At 32.5% G+C, this 26,479-nt stretch overlaps 2 protein-coding genes across 2 annotated transcripts; one reads left to right on the forward strand and one right to left on the reverse strand.

Annotated features, from left to right (window-relative positions):
• Positions 1-3,148: 3,148 nt before the first annotated feature.
• On the reverse strand, positions 3,149-4,920 carry LOC130444714 (uncharacterized). Its single transcript, XM_056779990.1, has 2 exons — positions 3,678-4,920; positions 3,149-3,627 (listed from the first exon to the last, which is right to left on the reverse strand). The coding sequence occupies exons 1-2, from the start codon at positions 4,918-4,920 to the stop codon at positions 3,149-3,151; spliced, it is 1,722 nt and encodes a 573-aa protein (XP_056635968.1).
• A 6,890-nt stretch (positions 4,921-11,810) lies between these two features.
• Positions 11,811-26,205, forward strand: LOC130444135 (cuticle protein CP14.6-like). The gene is made up of 3 exons (XM_056779163.1): positions 11,811-11,825; positions 24,365-24,579; positions 25,835-26,205. Exons 1-3 carry the CDS (start codon positions 11,811-11,813, stop codon positions 26,097-26,099), a joined length of 495 nt encoding a protein of 164 aa, XP_056635141.1. The 3' UTR covers positions 26,100-26,205.
• Positions 26,206-26,479: the final 274 nt, after the last annotated feature.

Consider the following 26,479-nt stretch of genomic DNA (forward strand, 5'->3'; position numbering starts at 1 on the left):
CTCATGTATTCAACGTCTGGGACTGAATTTATGGTCAAATACAATATAAGAAATACAATATTTAATTAAGATTTTCAGTGATTTTTGATAGTATTAATGCTTGTATAAATTTTTAAACTCATAGAATTCAAAGCTCAATATTCAAATTGACGTTGATAGAAATCTTATATATTAAAAAAATTGATGATTTTCATTCCGAGTTCGTTCAGGCGTTCTACCCAACCGATTTGCTTAATTTTTTTTTTTCAACGAAAGGTATTGATGCACAGATCAGCCGTCAACCATCGGATTTCATCTAATTTTCACCATTCTCAACTTATACTCAAATGCGATTTCCCCCTTACTTATGGGAGTTTTTCACATACACACGTTCTATCCTCAATATATCATTCCAATTCGTTTTGGTTTAAGAACACTCGCTGGAACATCCTCTTTCTTTTGAGTTTTTCAACACTTAAATCGGTTGAGTGGGAGAGGAGCTAGGCGCGGACATTCAATGTGGAGTTATGGATTTTTGTAGGTTTTTGGAAATTTTTCTACATTCAAAGATCTATATCTTAGGTTCTAATATAGCTACAGAGTTCGTTATATTCTATTATAATTATTTCTGATATTTATTTAATGGATTCGATGCGAGCGAAGCCGCGGGTAAAAGCTAGTATTGATTAATTGAAATATTAATTCTGGTTATTATAGGAATTTTCATTACTTTTTAATTGGCTAGATTATGAATGAGATTGAATTTTGATAGGTTAGATAAAGATAAGTTGTAGTGAATGATGTTCAATATTGATTGGTATATATATTTATGGATAACATTAAATTTCTATAGGTTAGGTCGTTATGAATGTAGTTGAATATTCATTGGCTAGAATATAAATGACAATAAATTTTATAGGTTAGGTGAGGTTAGTTGGTTGTAAATGGCGTTGAATTTTTATAGAATTTGTTTTTTACACTAAGGTTATTTAAATCAATTTTCTATATTATATATAGAAAAAGGAAAATGTTGGTTAATTATGCTAAAGTTATATTTATTTGAGGTCTGCTCTTCCCTCTAATACTCAGTTAACGACTGTTTGGCTAGTCCGGACCGGTTTTATAGGAAACAAAAAAGTATTAAGTGTTGAAAAAAAATGGCAAAGGTTTAGGGTTAGTGAAAGGTACGGTGTCATATAAAAATTTTTTCCTATACTTTGTTCATGTTCAAAGATACAGACACTATTTATAGACTAGGCAGTTATTGGAGACTCCACCAAGCACCACGTTCAATCACCAGAAAAAATTGAGAGTAGGTTTATTAGGAGTATTACTCATGAGACGTTCGTGATAAGGATGTATATACCTATCTTTAATAATATTTGTAGATATACTTGGAAGTACTCCATTAGGCCCTAATAGAGTAAACGGGTAAAGAAGACAGTTCTTCAAAGACTAAGGTAAACCTTAATCATAATATAATACGTTTGAAAAGCAAACTGATAATATAGTTTTATTCAATTGTGTTAAAAAAATGATTCAGTATTGGAAGGTATGGATGAAAGATTATAAGATGATGATCTCTTGTCTAAAATAGCACGGAAGCAAACACAAGAAAACAAAAACCAAAAATACAAAAAAATCGGTTTAGTAGTTTTATGATAACTATGTATTTATCTAGTGCACTGTCGCCTCAATGGACTCTGAAAGCGTTAGACTTAACAAATAATACAGTCTGCAGATTATATCGCGTAGAGGATGATACCTCCATCTACATTCTCGTAAAGTTTGCGAGACACTACGGAACTCCAAAGTATTACGCCTGGGAGCTTATGAAATAGAAGATGAAGATATCTGGCAGCTACAGCCATCCCATATTCCAAGAGAAGTGGATTTATGGAGTGTAGAGAAGGAGGAACGTCTCTGGGTTAAAAAATGTGAGCTGATTTTTGATGGGTAAATAGGTGGCGCTGATTATAGAAGGTATTCGCTTGAATTTTAAGCGCTGATTTGAAAATAACTGTATAGTAATGCTTTAAATAATGCACCGTGATAATGAAATTAGTAGTATTAAAATAATGAAACGATTAACAAAACAGAATCTCGTTAAATTAACTAGCTATTTATTTGGTTTAGATAATACATATATTCTAATATGAAAAAAAGTAGAATCATGTAACAATAATGAAATAGTATAAAAAAATATTTAATTTTATCCGTAACTAATATAATAATTATAGCGATATAATTAGATCAATAAAAATAATAGAATAATAAAAAAATATATTTCGGTTCATAAATATAAAATATTGAACTTCATTAGCAACTAATATAATAGTTATATTCATATAAAAATATCAATAAGAATAATAAAATAATTGAAAATATAACATTTTGGTTCATAGAAATAAAATATTGAACTCTATCCGCAACAAATATAATAATTATAGTTTTGTTAAAATATCATTGGTAATTAGCTTATGCAAGCAGGTACAGAAATATATCAAGTTCTTAATAAAAAATAAAAATCTAATAAGATATTAAGGATTGCACAGCTTTTCACATGAATATAATCAAACGTCAGTCACAACTTTGATAATTTCTTATACAGTAAGTGTTTAACTTCAGATCTCAATCCCATAGTACAATCAGCGCCACGTATTATCCCTACAGAATTCAGACCATATTTTAAACGTACCGTCCATAAGAGATGTTCCTCCTTCTCTACACTCCATAAGTGGATTAATAGATCCCCAGCTTCGCAGCAATAAAGGGGAACATAATAGATCCTTTAGGTCGCGGTATAGGGTAAGTCCGGAAGAGTTGGCTCCGATTTTTTTAATATGAGATAAAATCAAAATCAAAACGAATATTTAAACGCAAAATATGTATTACATATAAGAACCAATAAAACATTAGATTATAAACTAGTTTTAAAGAAAAGGCAAACAGGTAATGAAAAAAAAATTTTTTTCTCTTTAATACTGTCTGGGCCAACTCTCCCACATACTATGGGCTAGTTGGCCCAAGGATATAGGGTAAGTTGACCCAACAGAAATGTATATTTCTACTTCCTTTTCTTTGATAAGTTTTTACCACAAAGGTCACATAGGTTCAAATATTTCGAACAACTTTCGTGAAACCATCTCTGGCAGTGTAGACATTGAATTCAATCATCGGCTTTCGTGGTCACATTATATTTTTCACCACATCCAAGGAATTCTGTTGCATCATCTTCGTCCGGACTATCATCAGACTGAGTCACTAACCCATCTAATGCATCAGTATCATCGTCTGTTGACTCATCTTCAATTTTTTGATTTTTTCTTTTATTCTTTTTTTCATGCAGAGCCTTCCTCTTTGATGTTTTTCTCTGATCTTCTTCTTTCTTCTGTTTAAGAGCAGATCTTTTTTTTTCAATGTGACTTGGGGATGTTAAAACAGCTGCCACTTGCTCTGCCTTCTTCCGTACTTTATGAATGCTAGCTGATGAGGAGCTGGGCACCGGAAAGAATTTGTTAAAAAGTGTTTCGGGAGTGGTTTTATCGGTATTTATCAGCTCCGGTTCAGGTTCTGACTCTAAGGCTGAAGTAGAGGGCATTTTATCGTCTTTTGTTTGAGTGGTATTATTAGATTCATTAGCGTAAACTAAAAGGTAAAAAATTAGTTTAAAGAGAGGTCTCTAAATTTACACTAACCTGCAGAAGTATTGGGATCAAATTTTTCATCTTCAGAATCCAAGTAGGCATACTCTGGTATAGCACCAGGATTAAATGTGCAGATTCCTGTAGATTTAAAAGCCGACATAGCGTTATCAACAGTTGCTGCTTTTGACCACGCCTCCGACAACAATTGACCAAATTGCATACGAGAAATTTTCCTACCAGGATTTGCTTTTACAAATGTATTGCAAGCTTTATTCCAAAAGGCTTTCAGGCTTTTAAAGAAACACCTGTCCAAGGGTTGAAGTAACTGAGTAGTATGACCAGGTAGACAAAACAGAATAACATTATGTTCATCGGCATATTCCAGCATTTCTACCGAATTACAATGACTGGCATGACCATCCAGTAAAAGTAGAATTTTTCCGTCTGATTTACGTGGAACAAAATGTTCTTTTAACCAGGTAAACATCAAATCCGTATTAATATAAGCGGATTTTTCGTTCATGTAAACCACAGAACCCGGAGGCATATCATCCTCAAACTCGGTTTTTTTATTTTTGCCCTTAAAAATGCAAGCTGGTGGTATGTAAAAACCTTCTGCATTACAACATGAGATTACTGTAATTGTTTCTCCCTTTTCTGATGATGTTATTGCGGCAACGTTTTTTGAACCTTTCTGAGCAATAACATAACCTGGCTTATTATTAAGTTGGAGACCCGTCTCATCCATATTAAATATATGACCAGGCTTGTTTACTAAACCGGCCTCCATTAATGTTGTTTCTAACAGATTAAAGTACGCCGAGACCTTTTCTTTATTCATACCGTTGCATCGAGCTAGTGATATACCCTCAGCTTTTCTAACAATCAAGTCTGGATGTCGTTGTAAAAACATATGTAACCAGTCATAACCAGCAAGTTTACTGTCTCTATTAAAAGTGTGTTTAATTTTAAGCTGATCTGCCAGGTGAAACGCCATTGCTCTGACATTTTCACGAGTTGGCGCAAATCCGTGTTTTTGTAACTTTTGTATATGAAACCCAATTTTTAATTCATTCTGGATGCCAAGGATACAAGGCGGTCCAAGAGTTCTTTTGATAAAGTCATTATTTTTAAGTCGCCTTCTAAGTGTTGGAGGAGGAATGTTGTTGAAAGTGCGGCATGCTTCTCTCAAGCCCATCACACCGTTTTTAACTGCTTCTGCAGCCCGGAGTAGGTCGGCTTCAGTCCATTTTCCCCTTTGCACTGTCCCTTTTCTAATATATTTTGTTGGCATGATTCTAAAATCTGCAATAAATTATAAGCACTGTAATAAGTACCTACACACTTCGGGATAGATGGCCCGTGAGCCAACTAACCCGAATGTCCATTGGGTCATCTGTCCCAAATGCATGGGAGTGATGGCCAACTTTATATCTCGCATGTGCTAGGATATAAAGAAACTTTCGTCATCTTAACATAACCTTAAACAATCCCAAACTTAAGATTTGCCATAAATAAGTCCGAAGAAAACTATGTTGGAGTTAACAATTATTCTTAAAACGGACCTTAATTATTTTTAAGGCATGCAAAATGAAATTTTTGTAATAACTTACCCAAAAACTCACTAAATTTATTCAAAAATGGAGCACGGTATGCACGACATGAATATTAGAAGGTGGCTAAAGTAACGCTACACGTAAAGTTAAAATTTGCGGAAATATTGGAATGGGTCATCCTACACGTTGGGCCATCCGTCCCGGATTTACCTTATATGATATTCTAATATTTACGTAATGCTAACGAAGCAAGAGATGGCGTTGAAACGGGAAATCGGGTTGGCTATCTAAACGATGTGGTTGATCTATGGGATTAACTATGCAAAATAAAGGACTTCGACAGGATTTAATAAAGATAAAAATAAAAATTTATTTATATCAATGGAATGTTTTCCCTCACTACAATTTTGTTTACCTACCTAATTAAACCATTACTACAAGTAACATGTGGAGCCCACGGTTTATCTAAATTACGAACAGGGCATTTTAAATAGGTTTCAAAAAGTAATTCACATGCATTTAGATAGAATTTTATATCTCGTACTTCAATAAATGTAGGTACCACATATCTCGTATATTAAAATGCATCAGCATCATATTCACACTTTCTAAATGACATTTTAACCTTTTTGAGACATCTAAAAAACAATTTATTGTTGTTTATCATCTAAGTGACATCAGTAGATACTATGTGTGTCGAAGTTTTTCCGCCGTATTTTGACAAAAATTATGATTATTGAATACTTTTTTTTTCAAAAAAAAAAAAAGATTTATTATCATAACTATCACAAGTCAAACTTTATAAGAAATATGTGCAAACACTATTTTTTGAAGATTTTTTACGCACAATAATTTGGACACACAGTTTTAGTAACAGCATGTCGATTTGAATTATACACTGTACTAGAAAGTTTGACAAATTCGTAACTCTAAACTGTGGTCACTGAGAATTTTTAAATCTCTCTCTTACTTTGAATCAATGTTTCACTATTTATAAAACGATTTTGGAGTTAGCTTATAGTATGTACTAATAATTCCAAAGAGGATTTTGTGTGTTTGCATACAGTGTTATGTAAGGTGAAAGTGCGGGGATACCATAAAAATTATGATCTCTTGATGTAGGCGAATTTATTAAATGTGAAATAATGAGTGATTTTCATACAAAGCAGTTCTGCTCACTAAATGTTGACAATAAGAAATATTATAACACAAAACTCTCATTATTCAAAATAGCGTGAATGGCAATTAAAATTTTTCATTTTATTCAACAGGTTACATATGTCGAGTTCTAGGTACAGTGAAGAGTTGACTAGAACTTATTTTCACTGTTTCGTACATTTTTTCTTGTAATTACACAAACACATGCTAGACAAATACAAGATCAGTTCTATTTTATGACAAGGAAGTATAATAAAAAGATGTTCTAGAAAATTGAAACGTTCATCAACAAATGCCTACGAGTTATGTGCAAAACTTTTTTGTCAAACAGTGAAAAATAAATAAATAGATGTAACGATTACGGAAACTAGCAACAAACATAACCAGACTAGCATTAACCTTTTGCGGTTGGCTCCGCTCTGACTCCAAAGCGATCTCAAATACTCAGCTTTTTTTAACCGACCACTTGTTTATTTGGCCTCCTTCCATAACTTCTTACACTAGTAATAGTTGGAATAAAATATTAGTAGTATTGTGACAATAATTGGAAACTAATTTTTCGAAAGTTATAAGTGCTGGCGGAGCAAGATTCCTTATGCCAGCCCTTGGTTCAATAATTCAGAATGTGGTTTCATGAATAAGAGCAATGTTGGATTGAAGAAATTCTGCAAGATAATGAAATTGGATATATTGTATTTAATGACGAAGAGGAGGAAGAAAAAGAAGATAACGTAGAAAACTCGATTGTAGTGATACTGAGCAGGAGGTTGTTGGTGAAAACCTAATTGATGGATCTAATTTTCTTGGCAGAAGCATATACGTCTAAAAAATGGGAGAACGCGCTTGGAGAACATATTTAATCATCTATTATCTGCTAAACAAATCACTGAAAACTTAAAAAGTATTCTAGAATTCACTCTGGTAAATATGTCACAAGAATATAAGAGATTCTTCAAATGGAGACCATAGAACCAGCACAACCACATCTGGGAGGCCGATGTGCAATTTTGTTATAGGAAAAAGAGCAGGCCTACATGATTCACATACAGAAAATGTAAATAATTTATATTTGAAGAACAGTTTGTATATACCTGCTATAACTTTCTATAAAATATAAGAAAATAGTCTATTCTGATTAAATTTTTGAATAATACTTTGTTTTAGATTAAGGTGACCAGATTTTTAGATGGGCAAAGCGGGGAAACTCTGAAGGAGAGGGTATCAACAAAAATTTTCATACAGAATAAAAATAATATTGTAATATTTTCATATTTTCAAACTAAATATAATTTATAAATATAAACAATGTATATTATTTTATTCCTTGAAATATTTTTTATTTAAGTGAATTTGTTTCATTACATTAGATTATTGTCATCTTTCAAAATATTATAAAAATCTTCACAAGAATTTGTCAAATTATATTTGATACATAAAATCGCTTTCAAATACTTAATTTTGATTTTTGTGATGTCTACACTTGATTTACTGTAGAAAAAAACGCGTTCAGTCGCAGCGTTAGTTCCAGGTAAAGATAATTTTTAGTGCATTATTATGTGGAACATGTATGAAACAAATGATGAAATATTTCTAATTATTTGTTTTATACTCTGATTTTTTCTGATGCTCAGTATTTAAGCTTTTCCTTATCAATAATTTTTTTACTAATGACATTTCATTAAAAAGATCATTTTCGGAAATATTACTCTTTGGGAATTTTAGCTAAACATAATCAAATTATTTTTGCACATCATTCCAATTAAGTTCTGGTTTTAATGTAACGATAGAAAATTTTTCCTACGACCACTTATGAAAATGATAGATGTAACACTTATTTTTACCCAAGAAAGTAGCTTATTTTACACATGTACTAAAAATAACACAACATACATGTATTGAAATGCTGTGATAAAATTCGTCATAGGAGGTGCAGGGGGTCGTTTTTTGTGGTTCTACTCCGCCGTGAAAAAGTGGGGTGAGCAATTTTGACGTTCTTGTGGTAGATTTTACATATTTTGACCCTTGAATATGTCATTACTTTCAAGATCCTACCTCGAGAAGTGCCCCAAATTTCAAAATGAAAAATTCCCCATTTTCCGAAATATACGTCAAAATTGCGGCTTTTCTTCAATAGACCGAATACATTTTTCAAGATCGAATTTTACCATATTTTTGTTTCTTTCAGAGCATATTCGACGAATCTTCAGTATTGGGATCGATTTAAAAATTTTCATCGTAATATCCTGTTTTTAAAACAATAATTCATTGTGCAGGTGTAAATTACTATACTGAAGCGAAATTCTTTTGATCACTTTGCAGGGGCGCGGGGAAAACAAATTTGGGAATAAAATTTGAAATTTTTCTGGTAGAAAAGGACTTCTTTCTCTCGAATTTTGATCTATTTTTTTATACTTTTTTTGAGCGGTTGAGAGATACGAACGTCTATTCAAATTTATTCCCCTCCCTGCGTCCATCCTCAAGTTTAAAAGCTTCACACTTACAAGCTTGAGACTTTGCATTACAATAAAATAAATTCCCTGAATATAAATAAGAAGTATGTAGGTAATATTTTCCGTCAAAATACCGAAGAAACAAGGCTTATTATGAGGTTTAGGAGTTGCCCCTCCCTTCCCCAAACATTCCTTCTTCAAATGAAAATCCTTTTAATTATACGAATATAATTTTGACGAATACTTTATTTTTTTATATACAACCGGAATTGCTGCAATTTGCATGGCAGATTGCACTAAGAGTGTCTAGAAGAAATAAAGTATTAGAAAAAATAGATCAAAATTCGAGAGAAAAGTTCTCTTTTCTACTAGAAAAAATTCAAATTTTATTCCCAAATTTGTTTTCCGAGCGCCCCTGTAAAGTGATCAAAAGGATTTCGCTTCAGTATAGTAATTTACACCTCCACAATGAATTATTGTTTTAAGAACAGGATATTACGATGAAAATTTTTAAATCGATCCCAATACTGAAGATTCGTAGAATATGCTCTGAAAAAACAAAAATTGTGGTTCCTTAAATGCTAATCAAAATGTAGTAAAAGGCTCAATAACGAATAGGCTCATTGTTCGAGGTCTCTTTTTATCATATCTACTATTTGTAAGGCTTCAAAATTCCTCACATTTTGTACAGAGAAGAAAATATTCAAAAAACGTACAAAAAACATGAAAAATCTTCGAAACTGGGCAACTTGCAGTACCTCGTGTTTCCCCCCACCTTGACATACCGAGCTCATTTATACGTTAAAATGTCATATTTGACCTCTACTACTCGAATATGGTATTGAAAATTCGATTTTGAAAAATGTGTTCGGTCTATTGAAGAAAAACCGCAATTTTGACGTATATTTCGGAAAATGGGGAAATTTTCATTTTGAAATTTGGGGCACTTCTCGAGGTCCGATCTTGAAAGTAATGACATATTCAAGGGTCAAAATATATAAAATCTACCCCAAGAACGTCAAAATTGTTCACCCCACTTTTTCACGACGGGGTGGAACCTCAAAAATCGACTCCCTGCCCCTCCTATGGCGAATTTCGAGGGACTCCCAATCTCTAAAATTTTCTTTTAACATACCAATGTTCATGCTTCTGTCATTAATTTCCACTTTTTTGTAGTTTACCACTGCACTAAGTTACAAAAAATGTATTGTCCTATTGGTTCTTTTCCTGTTCTTCAGTTATTAAATACTTCTCTTCGTTTTTGTCATCTCTACTATTACAAATAAAAAATATTTTGTGGATTTTTTAACTTTTCACCACACTTGTTTATATACTTTTCAACACGTGTTGAAATACTTTTCAACATATGTGTTATATTGTTTAATTGACTTTCTCATTTCAAAAGTATGTTTTTTGATTAAGATTTCGTTAGGTGCGATGACAAATTTCAACGTCTCCATTTTAGTTTATCATTTGTTTCTCGTAAATCGATCATAACATGTGCAATGGAGCTTATAGTATGAACATTTGGATTTTTAATTATCATTGTGAATATATACTGAGTGAACATTTTTGTAGTTGATAAAGGATTTATCAAGTGAATTTATCGCCACACTCACAAAGAGATATTTGTGATTATTTGGGGTCATATGTACATGACAAAGATACTGATTGTAAAATATACAATAAATACTACTTCTTTTCTTTAAAAAATCATCTAGAATCGATGCATCCAGATGAGTTCAGTTTATTTGGAAACTTGAGATGCGAAACACAATCAAGGAAACAAAATAATGACCCAGGTAAGTTTCATCATAAAAAAATGCTAATCAGTTTTCTCTGGTTTTCACTTGACGACAAAACAAAAAACGGAGGAGGTTCTTAACTTAAGACAACGCAGATATTAGTTTTCATTAAGTATTATGCTCTTATTTTTCATTTTGCTCAATATTTTATGAAAATATAAAAAAAAAATTTTCAAGGTCATTTTAAGGCATTCCATTCCGCGGATGTTAACCTTCAGAAATCTGTATCCGCAGTCGCCTCGGGAGATATGAAAAAATCTGCATTTGCAACATCCTTGTTTGTGACATCTTTAGGTTGAGATCGGAAACAACACTCGTATATAGCAGACACAAACGCGCGTCAATACAATCCGACAAGAAATCTTATCACAAGCCTTGAAAAACAAAAAAAAAAGTTTTAACGTAAACGTTTTAAGTAACGTAAAGTTTTTACGAGCTTGTCTCTTTCCAGAGCTAAAAAATAAACTTATAATTTTTTTATTGGATGCGTACATTATTATAGTATACTATATATAGTTGGTCTATAAATTTTTGAAGTATTATCTTTCGATATCACATAATTGGCCCACATTTCTTTGACAGAGTTTGTCTTTAATTCATAGAAAATAATTTGCAGCTTTTACTTCAAAATATTTTATTCAATGTACAGTATTTATTTTTTTTTCACAATGGCGATTTAGTCCATTAAATCACTTAAATGATCATTTAAAAAATTTACCAAAAAAATAATCTTGAAAATATTTCAGAAAGTAATCAATAAGGCTGTGAAGGAAATTTCATATTAAAAGTATATAATTTTATATTTCAAATTCTTTATACAGATTTTTCTTGTAAATTTCTGTTATAATCAATTTAACATATAGACAATATTTGTCAACTCACTACATAAAATGTAAAATATCATATCCTCCCAAAGTTCTTCGGTCAAATGTGAATATTTTGAGAACAAGGATTATAGGAAGAACCTAAATTAGGGAATATACTTAGTGTCGCATTTAAAAAAAAAAACGCTTTGTCGCGTAGCTCTGAGTATTTTCCACATAACAGTTATCATTCGTAGTCATACTTAGAAGTCAACCTGTATACGATAAGTTTTTGGTAGCATTTCTCTATGAAATTCCCAAGATTCTCACGTGGGGACAACCACTTATCATTTGAAAGTATAAAAACATCTTCACACAGGTCTACCGTCATTTGGTTTTTGGTGTACTGAAGATGATATTGAAAGCGGTATGTATTTAGCTATCTAGGCCATATTAAATAAATTTTAAGACGAGGTTGAGATTACGCAATTAAATTCATAAAAAAGGAAACTCTCGCAATACATATAATAATATTATGAGACTATTTTCGAGATATGTAGTAAAGAGTATGGGTACCAATTATTTTATATTTCTCCTTCAATTTATTTTTTATATAACCTTTTATAGTGCGTGAATCAAATTTTCAATTACTGGATTTTCAACCAGACACGATATCCCAAAAATGCTTAAACAAATCAAGCAGATGGGATTTTAAATGGAATGCTCTATATTTGATATAATTTTTTCATTTTTAAAGGAAAGTATCTTTTCAATAGCGTGAATAATTCTTATTTTTGAATTCAGTTGTCATTGTTATTTATCTAAACTTTCTATTACTGCCACATTATTCAAGTCAATTATTCAAGATTAGTTGATTACATATTTTAAACACATTACTGAGGAGCAGCATGTTTTTATAAAAAACGTTGAGTTGAAACAAACCTCTCTAATGATTTTCTAATTCATATATATGCATGTATACTGACTTCTATAGGGAATTATTGAATTTTGTTGGGTAAACTCTAAGATAAATAATAGATCCTAGGCAAACACGTAGGATCTTTCAGTTGTATTTGTGGAATTTAATGAAATTGAACCAAAAATAACAAGGTTGATATCGGAAATTTGTCTAGAACTAACCTGAATACATTTCAGGGTAATCTTGAAGATCAAATTGGGCCTACATTTATGAAATCGAGTCAGTACATTACAAAATTAATGTTTTGAGTTAAAACATTTAAAAAAAATTCTTCTCGTCTTGGCTAACACAGAATATTAGGCTCATGCAAATATAAAGGGATAAAGCTCCAAGGAAACACCCAGAAACAAAATTAATAATACATTATAATTCTTAAAAGGATCTAAGGGATTCACATATTGCACAAATTGTACCGTTGATATTCTTATGAAAAATAGAAAAATTCGAAAAACATGAATGTCACGAAAACCACTTGTATTATACAGTGCTTTTCAGATAAAAGTATCCACCTTTAATAACTTTTGTAATACTGGTATTTAGAAAAAATCCAAAAACACGTCAATTTATGTTGGAAGGGGCAAGCATTATGGCTTATTTAAACTTACTGGAAAAGCCACCCCCTCACCCCTAGCAGCATCCCCTTTATTTTTTTAAATTACTTTACATATTTTTTATGTAAAATTTGGATACACCTCTTTGAGCTGATTTCAAAAATGTATAATACTTGTAGGTTAAAGTGGTTAGTTTATGAGATAAACAATTTTTCTTTTAAGAGCACAAATTTTACTTATTATTTACTTTCACCTTATTTGCCTGTACTAAAATGGGTTGTACAACAGTTCAAACTCTTTAATCTTTTTAACTGTGCTATTTATTATGAAGTTACAATAAGTGTTCAAAATGAGTACCATTCACTTCCATACAATGGTATAATCTATTTTGAAATGCCTCTCTGACATTGCTTAATACGGCTGGATTTAATTGTCGACATTCATTTTCTATCCTCTCTCGTAAATCATCCAGAGATTCTGGTTGGGTAGCATAAACTTTTCTTTTTAAATACCCCCATAAAATAAGTCTAGGGGTGTTAAATCCGGTGACCTAGGTGGCCACTCCATCATCTGCCCCCTTCTACCTATCCAACGAGCGGGGAATGTTTCGTTTAAAAATTGTCGGACAGGCATAGCATAGTGTGGGGGAGCTCCGTCTTGTTGAAATACCAGTAAATCTTCGGAAAGGTTATCATCATTTTTTATTATTGTTGTAATACGTGGGTCAACCCCTTCCCTGAGTAACTCAAGATATGATTCACCATTTAAATTTCCCTTGATGAAGAAAGGTCCGACAATGTGGTCACCTAGGATACCACACCAAACGTTTAACTTTTGGGGATGTTGTGTATGGAATTCACGCATAATATGTGGATCACTTTCAGCCCAATATCTACAATTATGCCTACTTACTAACCCATTTAATGACCATGAGCATTCATCAGAAAAGCAAATATTGTTTAACAATTGTGGATTGTTATTGATAATTTGCGTCATTGATTCGCAAAACTCTAGACGACGATAAAAATCATCTTCATTCAACTCGTACACCAACTTAACTTTGTATGGGTGGTACTTGAATTTATGTAGGACTCGGAAAACTGTAGAAGATGAAACACCGATCGCTCTACTTATTGTTGACAACGATTGGGGTTGTTGAGCCTCTAAGCTGACTTGCCCTAAAATTGCCACTTGGATTGCTTCGTTATTTACGAGTCCCTCTCGCTTATGCACTTTATTGCAAACAGACCCTGTTGTGGTAAATTTCTCCATCAGTTGAATTACATACTTATGAGTTGCATGTCTTCCGTCATGTAATTCGTTAAATATTCTAACAGCAGCTCTTGCACAATTATTATTTTGGTAGTATAAACCTACAATTTCAATTCTTTCTTGCAAAGAGTAAACCATTTCAGAGAAACAAAATAAATAATGTATCAAATTACACTATCAATAGTGACTACAAATTCTAGTTGACAATGTCAAACTTTAATAAAAAGTAGAGTTTTTTGTTGTTTGGATTTTTTAAGTAGAATAAATAGCACAGTTAAAAAGATTAAAGAGTTTGAACTGTTGTACAACCCATTTTAGTACAGGCAAATAAGGTGAAAGTAAATAATAAGTAAAATTTGTGCTATTAAAAGAAAAATTGTTTATCTCATAAACTAACCACTTTAACCTACAAGTATTATACATTTTTGAAATCAGCTCAAAGAGGAGTATCCAAATTTTACATAAAAAATATGACAAGTAATTTAAAAAAATAAAGGGGATGCCGCTGGGGGTGAGGGGGTGGCTTTTCAAGTAAGTTTAAATATGCCATAATGCTTGCTCCTTCCAACATAAATTGACGTGTTTTTGGATTTTTTCTAAATACCAGTATTACAAAAGTTATTAAAGGTGGATACTTTTATCTGAAAAGCACTGTATAGCCCTCATTACTTGCTAAAGCTAATGAAATTAATAACTTCTTTGTTAATGATTTCAAAAGTAATTGTCAACAAGATAGTGATATTTTGAACTTTTATAATAACAACGTGAATCTATCTTTATCGTCTTTTAATTCAACAAATGATGAGGAAGTTTAAGATATAATTAAAAACATTAAAACAAAACCATATGGTATTGACGGTCTGAACATACAACTGATTATTCTGTGTTGTCCATACATTATAAAGTACTTGACACAAATATTTAATAAATGTTTTCCTCGACATCACTTCCTAAATATCTGGAAACATGCCTTAGCAGTTACATTACTTAAAATTTATAGACCTACCGATTATTTTCACTTAAGAAGTATCAGTCTTCTCCCATCAATGTATAAAATTTTAGAGATAATTCTAGAAAAGCAAATAAGTCAGTGCAAGTCAGTCTGGATTTAGATCTGGGTATACGAGCCCCATCCCATTTCAGTTGGCCCTTTCAGAAAAATTCGAAATTATTAAACTTTATTTTAAAATGCCAAAAAGTAGCTGTTAGTAAAATGTTTTAAACTTTCAGTTTTACGTCTAAAATAGGTTTTGGATGAATATTGTCAAATATTTTGATTGATATTTAATATGATAATAATTTTTTATGCATATACAAGGGTTCATTGTTTCCAAAATTCTGTTCAAAGTTTCATTAGGTCTAAAATACGCAAATAATAAATTAGACTGTGTAAGTCATATTTTCACAAAATGTTTTTTTTTCAATTGACAGATAGCTTTTTGTGGTGAGTTTAATTTTTAAAATGAGTAGAGGAAAAGTTATTGATGAGAAAATTTGATTAATCATAATAAACTTATTAAAAAATGGGAAAAAGAACTCAGAAATCGCGAAAGTTGTGAACATATCAAAATACAGTGTTCTAAATATAGTTCGCTTGTATAAAGCAAACGGTTCGATTGTCCCTAAACGCCGGTACGCAAGAAAATCGAAATTGTCAAACAAAGATAAACGAGCGTTAAAAAGAATAATTCAACAAAACAGACGTGCTAACTATGGTCAACTAAGTGTACTTTGGAGTAATGCAGTGGGTAGGCGGTTTCAAGATCCACATATCACAGAGAGACTCAAAAATTAGGATTTCGAACATACAAGGTGAATTTTGTAACACCTTAGTTTAATGCATATTTTTCTAAATTTAAATTTTCTTTACATAGGCCAAGGAAAAGCCATTATTGAATCAAATCCATAAGAAAAATAGACTTAAATGGGTCACAGAGCATAAGAATTGGAATTTTGAACAGTGGAGCTGTATACATTGGAGTGATGAGTCTCGTTTTGAAGTTTGCGTTGGTGAAATCGAAGTAGTGTTTCCGGCATCTGTGATGGTGTGGGGCTCGATATCTGCAAGAGGAGTAGGAAAACTGCATTTCATAAACGGAATTGTCAATACTGAAAAGTACCTGGATATTTTAGAAAAATCATTGTTGCCAACAAGAGAAGTAACTTTGACCGCTGGGAAAGCCTTTATTTTTCAGCAAGATGGAGCAGCATGCCATAAGTCAAAAAAGGCCTTAAACTGTTTCTCAGTTTTAGAGTGGGTTTCAAGTAGTCCAGATTTATCACCAATAGAAACACTTTGGCATGAAATGAAAAGCAGTTGCGTGCAAATCCAGCTAGAACTGTCATGGAATTAAAAGAAAGACTACAAGAAATTTAGGATGATTTTACTCCCGAATACTGCCATCATGCCTCAAAGAATTACGGGCAATGGTAACTTTTAAAAGTTTGTTTAATATTTAAGTTTTTCTGATTACATTTGGTTTTTGTTTTTTTTTTTGATTTGTAATTACAACATATGTTAAGACTTGTAACTCCTTAATAGCTAAAAAAGCAATAATTAGTAATTTTTTTCAATTGGGCCAACTGAAATGGGACGGGGCTCGTAGCTCGTTTCCTTAATTTCTTTCTAAGAGTTACTATTCCTGAGATATTGCAATTCTAAGAGTCACATTATACATGATATGCACACATTTCCACGCCACTTGTGAGGTAGTGTACTCGGCGCGTTTTTTACCGTGGTTTCCCCTGTAGGCCTACTCCACTAACTGTCATGACAATTTTAAGATAATTTAAGGGAACAATACCCGTCAAGTTCTAGATATTACTTTTTGATTTATATCGATTATTGAGTTAACTACAGTTTTCTTTCGATATTCTAATCAGATTCATACTCTTGAAAATATACTTCAACAGTAATATTTTCTTCGATTTCTTCTTCTTCCTCTGCCTCTTGAAGGATGATGATGAATCGTTCAAATGGGGCTGAGTCATTAGTCTCTTCATTAAAATCACAGGAATCTTTCTCTATTGCACTCAACAGGACATTTGAGCAAGACTGACCTTGGCAATTGGTACAGGCTGGAAAACAACCCGAATTTTTTACAGCAACATTTGGTACTATAACCTTTTTTGCAATTGCAAAAAATAGTGTTGACGAGTTTTTCTGGAACAGGTGGAAGTAAAATTTTAATCGGTTCCAGAGTATTATCTATCAATTTGCAGCCCCAGTCTTTTGGGTTCAGTTGATTGCCTAGCCATGTTTGAATAGCAGATGCTGATGCTGGAGGAAGACATGATAGTTGTACTTGTTTCTTGTTTCACGTATTTTTTACAAAAGTAAAGTATCGGTATTTATCGGTACAAGTTTTGGAGCTTCATAAACCTCAAGAAGAAAGCGAATTCCTTCCGTAACTATTCTTTGAGGTGTGGAATCAATTTCTATAAATACTTTATTCTATTAAATAGCACAAATACGAGGATGTATTGATATCTAGTTAGCCTAGACCAGTTCCATGCATAAACAAAATTTTGCGCTACTACAGAAACGAACAATAATTTATTGGAAGTGTCAGTGTAAAGTTTGACGTCAAAAAAGTAAACCAAAGTTACGCAATAAATTAAAAGAAAAAAGATGTCCATCGAAATTGTGAAAATTGAAAAATTGGAGTATCGAGCCATCGTCAAGTACCTATATTTAAAAGGGTTGAAAGGTAAGCAGATTTACGAAGATATGCTCAATACCCTTGGTGATCAATGTCCTTCGTTTGCGACCGTGAAAAATTGGACTGCAAGCTTCAAAAGAGGTAAATTTTCCATTTAAGATGATGACCGATCGGGAAGGCCAGTTTCTGTGTCAATCCCCGAAAATATCGATGCAGCTCATGACATGATTTTATCAGACCGCCGAATTGAGCTAAAACAGATATCTGAAGCACTGAATATTCCATACGAACGCGTTCATCATATACTTCACGTCAATTTGGACATGAGAAATGGAATGGCGACACTCTGATTCTCCAAGACCTAAGAAATTTCGTGTCCAAAAATCTACTGAAAATGTTCTTGCTTCACTTTCTTGGGAATGCCATGGAGTAATCATGATTGATTTTTTAGATAAGGGTAGAACGATAACTGGAGATTACTATTCGTCATTACTGACCAATCTGCGGGAAAAAATTAAATAGAAAAGACGCGGAAAGCTATCCAAAGGTGTTTTGTTCATGCAGGCCAACGCCACGCAAATCCCAAGTTGCCATGCAAAAAACTCGTGATTTAGGGTTTGAATTACTAGAACACCCCCCTCATTCACCAGATTTGGCTCCGTCCGACTATTATTTTTTTCCTCAACTGACAAAAAGCTTAAAACATTTTTTTTAAACGTCTAGAGACGTTGCAGGTTCGTTGTAATAAATGTATCCAATTAAGAGAAGAATATGTTGAGTAATAGAATATTTTGACATTGAAATTTTGTTTGATTCTATAGTAGGTTAAGGACTTTGCAATATATTCTCGTAAATATTAATATAAAAAAAATGCTGTGTGTGATTCTTTGACGCTCTCACATTTTAAGAACTGTGATGTGGTATATGGACCAAAGTGATACTTATAGAATCCAAAAAACTCATGATTTTTGCTTATGACTAATCTATGGTATCAGGGGAAGCGAAAGAATCTCATATAAACTAAAAGAAGCGGTTTGACTAAGTATGTACAATAGAAGAAAGCTGCACACAATAACTTGAAGTGTTAGTATTGAAGAACTGTCACAAATCTTTTATTTACCTTCGTATATAAAATATTAATATTTTGTTATCAATGGTGAATGATAAATGATTTATTATTATATAACCTCAAGGATCCCACTTGGACTATTATTTTTCAATATCTACATCTAAAAATCTCTGAATGTTTAAAATCTTATAAATACCAAAAATATTAAAAGAATTCAAAAATACGTCATAATTAGCAATGCCACAAATTCATACAAAGACGTGTTGCTCATTGTCAAAAAATCATTCAAATAAAAACTCTCGATTATTATTATCGACTGATGTATCAGTCCCGTTCATTGCTTTTTTATTTATTTTTACGGATCAATGATATGGAATATCATTAATATCTTAATATTAATACAAGACAGAAGCAATTGTTTCTCATTAAAGTTGTTTCAATTTTGCAAAACTTGCGTTCACTTTCCCTGAAAAATAAATGATGTGATATTCGTATATAGAATTTGTCATTTCAATGAGATTATCAGCCTCATGAAATTTAATATTCTGGCTTATGAAAGTTCTCTTAGAAGTTATCAATATAAGTATTTAGGAAATTTGCATTATGCCTTATGAGATTCTCAGTAAAATTTTAGCCATTTTGTACGTTTAGTTTCAGTTTGACAATCGTATATAAAGGAGGACCTTGTAATTATTTCTTTGAGAATAGGAAACCTTGAGTATGGAAATGTCTTTGAATAATTCTTCGATCGTTCAATCGTAAAATTTTCAGCAGCTGAATTTAATCCTTTCAATTTGACTGATGAAGAGCGTTCGGAACGACCAAAAACTGCGACGACCAGCGATATTATCAAGAAAGCTCACCAAATATTACTTCTAACTACTGTCAGTTGGAGATTAGAAATATAAAAGAAGCTATTGACATATCATAACATGGCATGGTTTAAGCAAAGTGAGTCAGATTTTTCGTCGATTCATTACTATAGATGAAACCTAGATATACCACTACACTCCTGAAACGAAACAATATTGAAGACAGTGAATTGCAAAGGGCAATACTGCTGCATAAAAAGTGAAAACGATTTTATCCAGTAGAAAAGAGAACAATAACAGGAAAGTATCACACATCATTACCTCATAAGGTAAAGGAAGAAATTGCAAAAAAGCTTCCACATTTGAAGAACAAAAAAAGTGTTGTCTTATCAGGACATCGCACTTTCAAACGCCTCAGTGATTGCCATACCTAAAATTGCACGAATAAACATTTGTCAAGCCTTATTAACGTGGTTTAAGCAAAGTGAGTCAAATTTTTCGTAGATTCATAACTATGGATGAAACCTAGATACTGACTACGACACTCTTGAAATGAAACAATATTGAAGACAATGAATTGCAACTAAATTTCATTTAGTAGAAAAGAGACTATGCTCAATGACTATATCGTCAAAAAGATAAAAAGTAACTGGGAAGTATCACACATCATTGCTTCATGAGATAAAGGGAGAAACTGCAAAGAAGCTTCTACATTTGAATAACAAAGAAGTGTTTTCTTATCAGGACATCGCACCTTCGAACGCCTAGGTGATTGCAATACCTAAAATTGCACTTCTAGTTGCTTGACCACCCACCGTATCTGGCCCCCACTGACTTTTGACCTATTTTCCATTCCCTTACTTTGTTGACGAGAAAGATCAAACTACTATTTGGAAAGAAATACCCAGAATAATTTTTCAGACAAACTTCATATTTTACTGAGTTGCAAAAGGGAGTTATGTTGTTTGTTTATAGATATTATGAAATGCTTCAAATCAGTCGAGAATTAATATATTATTAAATAGGAATAGATATAAAAATTTTCATTCATACGATTCACGATGTTCGTCAATAAAGTCTAGTCTCATGGGTTATGTTATAAATTAATAATATTAAGTAAATTCCCAAGCTGAAATTCTGTGAATAGGATATTACAATTATATAGGTACTCATTTATCATAACATTTTATCTTGAACAAGATTGAGAAAAAATAATTTCGTAACACCTAATATGACAAACATAAAAAAACGGATACGTTTTAACCTTTCAACTATGATATTATGGATTCTAAGGATTATTTTGTCCAAGGAGAACAACTAAAAAATAACGTGTCATTTAGATCAGCTATTATATTTATAGTTGAGTCTGCTAACTCATTCTGATTATTTTAAATTGATCATAATTAATTATTAAAAAATTTATGAAATAATATGACATATTTTTTAATAATTATAAAAGATCTCATCAATATTTTGTAGAGGATTTTACTCATCTCCGGAAAAAAATGCATTTTAATTAGATGGTTGGAAAACTATAAACTAGTTTCTGAATTTCAGTGCGTTTGATGTATAGGGTGTCTCATAAATAATGTCGGTTTCTGATGAATATTCGAGCTATACCCTATCGTATTGTATGGTTTCGTTCGACAAGATCTTTGGTAAAACCATACTTTGGGTTTATATGCATAAAATTGTCACACTAGTTCCAAATTTTTTCCATTAAGTATTTCACCATGAATCTTAATAAATAGTAATCTGTCGGTTTGCACCAGATCGCTGCTTACTGTCAAGCTCTTCGATCTTATTCCTCATACCTTTCGCGGTATGTGGTTTAACATTGTCTAGTTGTGAGAGAACCCGATTTCTGTTAGCTAAGCCTAAATATTTCTTTGATAAAGCCTCATATATTCACATCAACTCTCCACTATATATGTCGACATTGTTAGTTCGACTATCTGGAATGATATTGGAGAATACTCAACCTTCATATTTCCACCAGATACCCAACCAGAGCTTCCGCTCTGGTTGGTATAACATACTTCTACATGCCGAGGTTTATTACGTCGCTTTATAAGTTTAGCAAGTGATATTGAATTTTCTCACAGTCACTGAATTCAATTTTCCACATCTCAATTCATCCCTCAATGCCATCCCCAGTCCTTATCCAATGAGAGGAACAACATTTTTGCATGCGTATGAACCAATTGCAAAAGCATTTCTTCTCGGATTGAAGTACGTCCAATGTGATTTTAACGCTTCTTCGGGTGAAGAAAAGCGTTGTTTTTAATGTTCAAAAACGTTAGAGCGAGCATGGTGGAGAATGATACGTCTTCTGCAATTGGTTTCCCAGATTTTTCCGGACATTTATGGCAAACAAATGCTGGTGTATCGTACAGGCGACTATTTTCTTCGAAGTGCTTAGTGCGCGAACAACTTTTGTTGGATTTGGCTCCATCATACAATTGTTTGTTGTTTAGCTCTGGGTTGATATGCATGGGTCCATGATTAGTCCACCGCGATTGAATTTTTTATCATTTCTTTACAACAATAGACACGAGATTTTTTTGAGCGATTATCATATGTATATCGGTATGTCACACGACGATTATGCAATATCAGTTTATGCGCAGCATGGATGTTTCCACAACAGCCGATTTTGGACGACCTTTAGGAAACTCATCCTGTAGCGAAGTGCGATCACGATTGAATCAAGGAAACCTGCTCGAGATGGTGTTTCATAAACAAAAGTCTAAGCGAGTTGATCGACAGATTACTGTTGGTTTAATCCACGTCGAAAGTCATAGAAAATCATCACACGAAAATGTTCACGATTTAGTTCCATTTTTTGACCAACATAAATGTTTCTATTGTCTGTAAACAACCCAAATAATACTCGTATGACAATAAGTTCACTATTAGAATTTCCATTGATAGCAATGTCAGATTTGACATATTTACATCAACATTGCCTTATCTCAAAACTTTAGCAATAACCCTCGTATACAATAATACAAGTGCTACAAATCATTTTGTAGTCTGCTTCTTCGTCAATAGTACTAGATTAAATTTTTCCAATAGAAATACAATATTTCCTTCGATAGCCATTTGAATAACAGAAATTATATTTTGGGACCACAATCTTTGGATCAGGTACATTGTTTCAAGTGTTTTCTCATTATTGGGATATCACTGTGCATTCTAGTAATATCTACTATAATGTAACGACGAAAATTAACTCGGATAATGTTTGAAGATAGCTAAACATTTGTTAGAATTTTCAATGCGAGAGAGTTTTTAATCAGCATAAAATAATGCCGATGCAAACCTAGTAGGAAGCTCATCCCTATGTAACTTTTCATCTTATTTACTTTTAATCTGCAGTAGTTATAGCAGATAACAGTCTCGGACGTTCAACATAATTCTTGTTCCTATGGACAGATTTACACGCTGAGAAACACTTTCTCATCATTCCGTGATACGGAGCACTTTCAGTATAATATTCACGTAATTTTTCATCGGTTTCCTCGATTGTTCCTCAACATAAAATATAATTTATTTGATTATCTCTCTAATTTCCTTTTACTTTATATTAACATAACAATGAACATTTTCCTTCAGGTAACTTTAGAAAACTAATCTATAATCTATTAACTTCAGAAAGTTACTTTTACGTTAAACCATCGTCGTAAATAGTGATCAAATTTATTAAAATAAATTCATGATTCTTGAATTTTTTTCACTTGGTGGTTAATTTCAAATCGTTGGTCTTCTTTGGCACATGTGAAAATCACATATTAATAAGTCTAGATGATTAATTGGAAAATCTAGTGCTGTCCAATTTAATTTTATCAATTCCTGCTAGGTTGCGTCTGCTGTGAGCGAGCTGGTGTTGTGTAGAAGAGAAACCTAAGCTTCATCTTCATCTTCAAAACAAATTCGATTACTTGGGCCGTTTTAATTATCATTTAGCAGCTTTGGAACCCAACGCGCTAAGACTTTTCTGAAGCCCTACTATTTTCTAATAGTTGATAGTACACTTCATGTGCTACATTTTCATTAGTCACATTGAGTCTCAACGAGCTTAGGGCTTTACTTGAATTTGTTGCACCAGTTTCGACTTCCACTGATTTTCTATTTTTCTTTATCCACTTCATAATTGCACGCTTCGAATGAGGCATGTAATGATGTGAAAAAGCTTTCTCTTTTTTAATTATCATTCAGTAGCCTTGGAACCCAACGTCCTTAGATTTTTCTGAAGCCGTATTGTTATTTAATGATTTATGGCACTGTGCAGCGTCGATCTCATTCCATAAGTTCACGAACATGTGCTACATTTTTATTAGTCTCACTGTTCACTCCTGACTATGAAAGAGTAGCTACTTTGAATAAGGTTTATTCCACGTTTTCATGAAGACAAAAGCAAATACAGGTACATTCTCTCACTCATTGCATGGGCTATCAAACTTAGAACTAAAAAAGTCTGGTAATGTCTGCAAATGCTCAATCAAACTCAAACCTTAATGTTATCACCAAAAACTCGATCGGATTAATATCAGGTACTCATATATATAATAGTAAACTGATTTTGGTAAGAGTTAGTACTATTTTTATCATTTTATAGTTAACAGTAGTATTCCTGGTGTTGGAGTTAGTTAACGCAAGACCATCAAACGTGAAAGATAGTATACAACATGTATCAAGGCAATCCAGGCAATCCGACTACAGAGATACTAACAACGTTAATTATTACGGCAATCAGAAGTATGAAGATGCAAGAAATGCTCGTATAACTAGATATGATTATGATAATAATGGATATGGGAGCTACAATTACAAGTAAGATTTAGTCATGTAAATATTATTTCAGGCCATATTCTAATGGATAATCAATTTTTTCATAGAAAATGGCATTGGAAACATGAATTAATAGATCATACATCACATGAATATATGCAAATAATTTGTTTCAATCATTTTGAAATCTTTTGTAGTTGACATGGTAATGATTTCGTGAAATAAATTATTGGAGAGATTCATAGATCCAATCATATTTTTGCAAACAGGGCGCGTATCTTGACATATTTGGTGGAGAATATACTTCATCTAAGTGAAAAGGAAATGAAACTAATGGTGATTATTTAGTTATTATTACAAGACAAACGGAAATCGTTTATCTACCGAGGGATAGAGAAGCAAACTACGATACACGTCTGCAAACGTCAAGCAGAAGCTCCCACGGAGGACAATTCTTTGATCTATTTGAATAGCCTTGATTCAAAGCCAAGGACGCAAACTATATCGAAGTGTCACAAACTATCGGTTGTAGTATGTCTAATTAGTCAAAATCTGTTTTCACGTAGGATTTGACGTAGTAATTTTGATTATAAGTGAAGACCTATTAGGCAGACAGGAATCAACTACCACGTTTTCCCAAGACAGGCATCTCCACACGGTAGGCACCAATCGAACTACTCGAGTTTAATTGGATATATCCCTAAAAAAGGGAAATTTTTCAAATTTGGAATGCCACCATGAACTATGGCGAGGAGGGTTACGAAGTTCGCTTCATTTCCTTCTTACCCGCACTCCACAATTACGCATGTTTAATTATAAACGGAATTTATAACTGAAGATGATACTTTATAATTTCTTATTCCTAGTCGTTTTTTGAGTTGATGAAATAGATAGATCCGATGCTTAAGAGTTCAATATAACACCAACTAATGTCGTTATGACAAGTCCTAATCTACTTATGAACACTAAGTATTCCAAGAAATGTTCCAGGTTTTCCTGTTCCTCTGACTCTTCATTTTCGGCGCTTCCATGGTTCTTTTATTCATATCCTCTATTCATATCTATTATCTATTGATTCTAGTAGAAATTTCTGAGAACGATGGCTCAGGTTTCCATATATCAAAGAATTGAGCACATTAAGCTGCTTATATTTATATTTCTTAGTACTTTAGGCATGATCAACACTAGTATTTACACAAACAAAATTATTGAATAAATTAAGTTCTGATTCTTCTGGTAATTTTAATATTGCAAAGTAGTATTTATGATGTTAAATAATTGTTTCACTGATTTTTAGTGTAACTCAATCTGATGGTATCTACAACGAACAATCAGGAACCATAGAAAATCAGGGTACAGATGAAGAAAGTTCCAGAGTAGTGGGTTATTACGCATATCCAGGTTCCGATGGTATAATGTATTACGTTGAGTATATAGCTGATAAAGATGGATTCAGAGTAGCTGGAGATCATATACCTCGATCCGCCAATGTAGGAAGAGTCGGACAACTTGGAATTCCATCAGCGGCGATAGCTTCTCTTGCTGGAGGTGGATTAGGTTAATTTTAATGTTGATATGTGATTGTTACTTTTTACCAACATTATGTCAGATTAGATATTTGATAAATATTTAATAATGGGTAACATTCAAAAATAATAAAATACTTCACTCGCAATATTTCTTTTATTTCCTGCCTACTTAAATATAATAATAAAAGGTCAAAAATATTAACACAGACGAATTGATTCATTTCTTATCTAGTAAACTTTAAGATGCGCGTCCATTTGAAACCCTTGCGCTAGTGAACAAACTATCCATTTGAGGGAAAATTATCTAGCGTAATTATCTCGCGAGTATCTCGAGAGAAACTTATATGTGCGTTTTCTAAGATTTCTCTCAGAACTGTGTCCACTATACTTTGGTTAAGTCCTGATGGTGTGCA

Source organism: Diorhabda sublineata, chromosome 5, assembly GCF_026230105.1.
Source record: "Diorhabda sublineata isolate icDioSubl1.1 chromosome 5, icDioSubl1.1, whole genome shotgun sequence".
NCBI lineage: Eukaryota > Metazoa > Arthropoda > Insecta > Coleoptera > Chrysomelidae > Diorhabda > Diorhabda sublineata.